This window comes from Eurytemora carolleeae, unplaced genomic scaffold (genome assembly GCF_000591075.1).
Source record: "Eurytemora carolleeae unplaced genomic scaffold, Eaff_2.0 scaffold558, whole genome shotgun sequence".
NCBI classification, from domain to species: domain Eukaryota; kingdom Metazoa; phylum Arthropoda; class Copepoda; order Calanoida; family Temoridae; genus Eurytemora; species Eurytemora carolleeae.
The window spans coordinates 117,800-125,126 of record NW_019396494.1 but is presented as its reverse complement, the minus strand read 5'-3'; the positions used below and the strand labels follow the sequence as shown (position 1 = coordinate 125,126).

Below are 7,327 nucleotides of genomic sequence, written 5' to 3'. Positions count from 1 at the left end.
CCCCCCCCCTTCTTCCTTTAAATCTTATCCAAAACTTAATCCAATTTTCAAGTTTCTCTATTTCATTATTTAGTTACTGCTAGATATATAACACTCTTTCGATCTCTAGACACCATTACTATATAGTCTAACTAATATAAAGGGGATTAAAAGTCGTCTTTGTTTAACTCTTTATTGGAAAGATATCTAAACGAAATTGTTAATTGTTGAGTCATGACTGTTCAGAGTTAAAGCACTTGCAAGTAAAACAACTTATAGCATTGTTTTAATTAAAAGCTATGATAAAAACGACTAATATTCTTCATACTGGTTATGAGGGAGGAAAGATATTCTAATATTTTTTATGCCTGAGCCAAAGCGAATTATATTCTCGTCATAAACTAGTTTTTACTCTAGGAAGAGGAGTGGGCTACCTAAGAAAGCTGGCATGTTGCAGTTTGATGCTATTCTGAAGAACGCCCTTGAGATGCGTTCTGGAATATCTATCCAGGGAGGATCCGTCAAACAAGATTTTGAACTGGAAAAGCGCAGTGATAACATTCTTATTGAGAAGGCCAGTGATGTATTGAATGGAACCGCCAAGACCGTTGATATTGCGATGGAGATAACAAACTATCAGAGAACCTTCGGAGCCACCTTGTCTAACAAGATCTCCCTGAGGTATGGAGAAGAAGGTCTACCTGATGGCAGTATTAATATTCGCTTGACCGGCTCAGCTGGTCAGAGCTTCTGCGCCTTCCTGGCGAGAGGAGTGTCAGTTACCCTTGAGGGTGATGCTAATGATTATGTTGGAAAATGTTTATCTGGAGGAACCATTATTGTTTTCCCACACAAGAACGGGGCTCCTGAGTTCAAATCTGAGAAGAATGTTATTGTTGGTAATGTGTGCCTCTACGGTGCTACTTCCGGCAGGGCATACTTCCGTGGCATTGGAGCAGAGAGGTTCTGCGTGAGAAACTCTGGAGCAATTGCTGTTATTGAAGGGGTTGGAGACCATGGTTGTGAGTATATGACTGGGGGAAGAACTGTCATTCTTGGTCCTACTGGGCGCAACTTTGCTGCTGGTATGTCCGGTGGAATTGCTTATGTTCTTGATGACTTGGAGAGCTTTAGGAAAAAGTGCAACACCAGCATGGTTGATCTTATTGGAGTAAGCAACCCTATTGATTTAGACTTCTTAAAATCTACTCTGGAAGATTTTGTATCTTGCACCGGATCTGAGGTTGGATCATCTTTGCTTGCTAGCTGGCCTGAGTCCGCCAAGAGGTTTATCAAAGTGTTCCCCCACGAGTACCAGAGAGCCCTGCAGGAGTTGGAGAATGAGAGGGCCGAAGAGGAAGCGGAGAAGAAGTTTTCTCCTGGAATTATGCTGAACGGAGACCACCTGAAATCTCCCTCATTGGATATTAGGAATGCATATGAGATTGACAACACTCCAGCAATCAACGGAATATCTCATCTTATTCTTCCTGCAGAGAAGATGGAACCTTTGAGTGAGGATGAGGATGAAGATGAGGATGACAAGAAAATTTCTAACTTTGTTCTCCCAACCCTGACTGTGCCAAAGAAGTTGCCCGTCAAGGTTCTTGAGATTGAGAAGAAACCTATTCGAGATATAGAGGACTCTATCATTGATTCTACAAAAAAGAAAAAGAGGGAAAATCTGCTTGACAAAACTCGTGGATTTGTCAAATATAAGAGAGAAACAAAGAATTATAGAGATGCAGCTGAGAGGCAGAATGACTGGAATGAAATCTATGATTTCAAACATGTCCGTCGTGGGCTGAAGATGCAAGCTGCCCGATGCATGGACTGTGGTGTTCCTTTCTGTCACTCCGTCTCACATGGTTGTCCACTTGGCAACATTATTCCCAAGTTCAATGATCTTGTGTTCCACAGTGACTGGAAGGAGGCTCTAAACCAGCTGACACAAACTAACAACTTCCCTGAGTTTACTGGTCGTGTATGCCCTGCTCCCTGTGAAGGTGCTTGTGTCCTGGGCATCAATGAACCCCCCGTCACTATCAAGAATATTGAATGCTCCATTATTGATAATGCATTTGAGCAAGGCTGGATCAAGGCCTGTGCCCCCAAGCACAGAACAGGAAAGAAGGTTGTTATCATTGGTTCCGGACCTGCCGGGCTAGCAGCCGCCGACCAGCTTAATAAGGCTGGTCACTTTGTCACTGTTCTGGAGAGGAAAAATAGGATAGGAGGTCTGCTCATGTATGGAATTCCAACGATGAAACTTTCCAAGGAGGTTGTACAGCGCAGGGTTGATTTAATGGCCTCTGAAGGAATTGTCTTCAAGACCAATGTTGATGTTGGGAAAGATATCCCAGCTGCTGATCTAAAGAATCAGTATGATGCGGTCCTGCTCTGCACTGGTGCAACCTGGCCTAGGGATTTACCAATTGAAGGTCGTAGCAGTGACGGAATTCACTTTGCCATGGAGTTCCTCCAGACCTGGCAGCAGAAGCAGCATGGTGATGATATTGATCATCTACCTCTATCTGCCAAAGATAAGGATGTAGTTGTTATTGGAGGTGGAGACACTGGTTGTGACTGTATTGGTACTTCTCTGAGACAAGGAGCTAAATCCATCACAACCTTTGAGATCCTTCCTCAGCCTCCAAACTCTCGTGGAGCTGACAACCCATGGCCTCAGTATCCTCGACTCTTTAAGGTTGATTATGGACATGAAGAGGTTGCGTTGAAGTGGGGAGGAGATCCTCGAAGATATAACACCGTGAGTAAGAAGTTCCTGTCCGATGAGATGGGGCGTGTGAGTGGGATTGAAACCATGCTGGTAGAGTGGACCAAGGATGAGGCCGGGAGATGGAAGATGGCCGAGGTTCCGGGATCCGAGAAGACCTACTATTGTCAGATGGTGATGCTTGCCATGGGATTCCTGGGCCCGGAGAAGGAGATCCTGGAGCAGATGAGCCTGGACAAGGATCCACGAGGAAATATAAAAACTCCTGTTGGCAAGTACTCAACCAACGTGGAAGGAGTTTTTGCAGCTGGAGACTGTAGACGAGGACAGAGTCTCGTTGTCTGGGGTATTACCGAGGGACGACAGGCGGCTAGGGAGGTAGATATCTATCTAACAGGGAAATCCTCCCTCCCTGGTCCAGCAGGGATCATCATCCCACCAACCAACCTTCTCCAGGGTTAAACTAGAGTTAAGTTAATCTCAAGGTTCGTGTTTAACTGTTCAGAAAATCTCTCGAAATTTCGGCTTTCATATGGATTTTGAATCCTCTCTCTAATCCTTCAGTCTTCCTAGGGTGGGGGGTTCTAGGAGGCTTCTCGTGTATTTATTCCTCCTGGAACCCCCTGTATTTGATTGAATATTGTTGTAACACTAGTGATTAGAGTTAGCATTTTAGAGCCTAGAATTGTTAGAATCAGTAATTATAAAACGAGCAATGCAAAAGTTTGCTCTGTTAAAGGTTAACTGCTCGTATTGAAATGTTAAATTAATGTTAAATTCATTTGTTTTGGAAATATGTATTTTTGCTTGAAAAATCTACGCTATATTTAAATCGTTCAGTTGAGTTTATTGAAAGCTGACGATAGAATTTAAATTTGTAATCCAGTGTTTTCAAATATTTAACCGCGTAAAATACCAAAATTAGAGAGTATTGATTGTATGATAAAACATCCGAAACATATATATATAAATATATATATCAAGTATCTATGTAATATTTCCTTTAGAATCTTAGTTTAAATAAAGTATTGCAATATCCAACTGTCGACCATTATTCTATTAGGTTAAATAAGGTTAGTATTAGTAAGTATTATTACACCACTATTTTTGGCACGACTCGACGTGTTTAGGACTGCTAGATAGCTCTTTTGCCAGTCACATTTCTTTAAAATGGCTTTATTTTAAGGCTTTGGCAAAAGTGGCCTTTTCTTTAGAATTGAAGTAAAACGTTTACTTTTCCTTGTTTAATAATGAAATCACTTAAAATCATTAACCATGTCATGTGTTTTGTCTCAGGGTATTCTTCCGCTTCCATCATATAGAATTATAAAATCGTATTTGTTAAACAATCAGACAATAGTTATAACCTTTTAAAAACAAACGAGTTAAGATTATCAGGTATAGAAACCCTCCTCGCAAAGATGACTATGCCTGATTAACAAAATTAAACCTTCTCGTTAAAGAGAAAATTTCTGTCCCAACAACTTTTTAACACTGCAAACCAAAATAACAGTGTTATAATTAAAAAGTTATAATATTTTTTTATTTCATGAAATTTTAATAAAAAAAAATAATGAAATTTACCGTTTTTAGCTTTTTAGTTAAGGTTTTTAACCATTAGTTTTTTTCAAATATGGCTAGTGCGTTTCGTTAACGATTTAAAAATTAACGGTTTTGCCGTTTGTTAACGAACTCTTCCGTTAGTTTTCGAAAACCTCCGTTTCATTAATGGAACTTTTCCCAGCCCTAGGTAGATGTGTTACTATTACAGACAAAAAAGATCATGAATAAGTTTATTATATAAAGGGTGTCCCAATAAACATGGGAATTCAGTGACGAATTCGATATAGTTTTTAATCAGGCGCGCAACTAGACATTTGGTTAGGGGGGGCTAGGTGGAAATATTTCGCGCGAAGCGCGAAAATTTTTTTTGGCCCCCCCCTTAACATTTTTAGGAGGGGGGCAAGAAAAATGTGTGTTATACTTAAACTTAATAAAAAACTAACCTTACCAACCTGATATTCAGTAAGTCAACACATCTGATATGAAATAAAACAAGAAATCTATTCTGGTCAGGGGCGGATACAGGGGGTCGGCAGTAGTTAGGCTCGGAGACGAAGGGGTCTGTGTGTGTGTATACGGTGTATTAAGTTCTGTATCGATTGAACTATAAGCTCAATAAACTAACGTTCAATTATCTTTTTTTTATTTTACAATAAGAGCTCTTAAATTTCCTCAGGGTCAGGATTCATGAATCGCTAAATTGCAAAACAGGGTGGACTTCGTCACTTCTTGCCGGGCAAGACTTCTTAAGGGAGGGGCATGCCCCCCCTTAATCATGGCTAGGGGGGGGCCTGGCCCCCCCCCCTAGTTGCGCGCCTGAGTTTTTTCAAATAATTCTTATATATAGTATAATGATACCTACTGAGAAAGCTGTAATCTGTAAGAGTTTCGTCTGCTATGTTCAGATTTTGTTTGTTTATGTTTTGACTGCATACGGCTGTACTTAGTAAAACAAGAAAATTGCAGTATATAAACAGAGTAAACTTGTTCATCCTGCGAAGACATTATAGACACATATTTACAGTCTTTTACCCTTTTCATAAAATAAACTCTAGCAGACATAATAATATCATGGCTTTTGAAATTAGGTATTACAATGCTAATTCATAACAAAGACGATATCGAATTCGTCACTGTATTACCATGTTTTTTGGGACACCCTGTATGATAGATACCATTAAGTCTTACTAAATTCAAAGTAATGCTGAAATCGTCTATAATTAATATATATAAATTCAGAAATTTTGCCGGACGGCTAACGAGTAAAGGTCGGACATACTATTTCATGTATACTATTGTACTGACCTGAATGAATTATCTGTCCTAGAAATACAAAGAGGTATACAAGTACACTCTTCATGCTACAAATTAACCTGAAACAAAATTTATCTTAAAATGGAGAAATTCAAATATTGAAGACGACGTTAAGTATAAATCCAAATATTGAAGACGACGTTAAATATAAATCTTCGAAAGATCTAACTAAAGAAACTAAAGCATTTATTTATAATGTTACCATGTAGATATTCTAATCAGAGAGGTAAGAAAAAGATGAAAAACATTTCAATTATCGAAATCAAAATTTTAAAGGAAACAACTGAAAACAAGTTAATCGAATAATTTTGCAAGAAAAATTGTTTGAACATTCGCAGTTGCACTTTCAGTATATTCCTGAAATATCTGTTTTATTTTACATCATTTTAGAGATCTCTGTAATACAGTGGTAAGCGTATAATACATCAAAGCAGTCTTTCAACAAACTTGCTACGATCGTTAACACCAAAACATGTAAACAAAAGAAAACTGTTAATAAAAAGGGTAAATATCATTGTTCTATGGCATGAATTTGGATATAATGAAGTTGAATATAATAAAATTTATGTTTATTTATTGTTATGTTTTTAATTAGCTTAAGCCTGAATTTAATATTAAGGGATATAAAAATAAAGATCAATATTTACTTTTAATACGGTGGTAGGCGATTATATCGATATAACGAAGACGACTTTCGATTTAAATTTTGATTTATCTCAACAGCAGGGTTAAACTAAAATATGGAATCAAAGAGAAGCTGTCAATTAAAAAGGCTTATCTTTAATTACTAGTAAGCTTATAATTCCAAAAAAGCTTGGTAACAATAAAAACTTAAATAAAAAGCCGTATTCATTATATTGATATAATCGCTTACCACCGTAGTTAATGCTATACAGTGGTGCCCATGAAACTATAAAATAGCAAGACGACATTTACAAAGGCTTATATCTATGTGATGTTGTTATAAAACAAGTAAAAACTACTCACTACAGCATGAGTAGCTTAAAAATCTATTTAAGAAGTGGAATAGGTCTGGGTTTTATCTTGTTGGATAGATGTTGTTTTCAATTGAAACTTACTCATTAATTGTTCACAAAAATATTAACGATTTGAAATTTGCATGATTAAAATTATCAATTTTCAGATTGTAACTCAAATGCCATGCTTATTCGAACACATTGTGCAGAAAAAGAGAGAACCAACAATTTGTGGATAAGGAAGACGACATTAAAGCAATATTTCAGTATATTTGATGTCATTACAAAGCAAATCGGATTAATATTCAATATATAACTTAAAATCATTGTGTACACTGTAAAATTGATTTGTTTTATGTTCCTTGGAAAATCTTTGGTTTACAAGTTTTCTAGTTCACACTGTAGTATTCAGGGACAACCTGTAGAGGCATATTTGTTGTCAATAAATTAGTCTGTACTCTGCACCCTGTATCGAGGCATATTTGTTGTAAATAAATTAGTCTGTACTCTGCACCCTGTAGAGGCATATTTGTTGTAAATAAATTAGTCTGTACTCTGCACCCTGTAGAGGCATATTTGTTGTCAATAAATTAGTCTGTACTCTCCACCCTGTAGAGCCATATTTGTCAATAAATTAGTCCACCCTGTGTTTTATAATACATTTATCCAAACTCTAAATGTTGTATTTCAGTCACTTCCTGTTCCGCAGCTTTCAAAACATATTTCCGGTGCAGGGGGAGGGGGGATGCATCATCTA

At 37.6% G+C, this 7,327-nt stretch overlaps 2 protein-coding genes across 7 annotated transcripts in view; one reads left to right on the top strand and one right to left on the bottom strand.

Moving 5' to 3' along the window:
* Nucleotides 1-3,547, top strand: part of LOC111704323 (glutamate synthase 1 [NADH], chloroplastic) — a 19,543-nt gene extending 15,996 nt beyond the window's left edge. For both annotated transcript variants that reach the window (XM_023476541.1, XM_023476540.1), the window contains exon 15: nucleotides 397-3,547. In XM_023476541.1, the coding sequence (XP_023332309.1) occupies nucleotides 397-3,178 (2,782 nt within the window). In that variant the 3' untranslated portion in view covers nucleotides 3,179-3,547. The remainder of the gene's footprint in view (nucleotides 1-396) is intronic.
* LOC111704325 (uncharacterized) overlaps nucleotides 1-7,327 on the bottom strand; it is a 54,712-nt gene that overhangs the window by 36,315 nt on the left and 11,070 nt on the right. For all 5 annotated transcript variants that reach the window (XM_023476544.1, XM_023476545.1, XM_023476542.1 and 2 more), the window contains exon 2: nucleotides 5,584-5,652. In XM_023476544.1, the coding sequence (XP_023332312.1) occupies nucleotides 5,584-5,639 (56 nt within the window). In that variant the 5' untranslated portion in view covers nucleotides 5,640-5,652. The remainder of the gene's footprint in view (nucleotides 1-5,583; nucleotides 5,653-7,327) is intronic.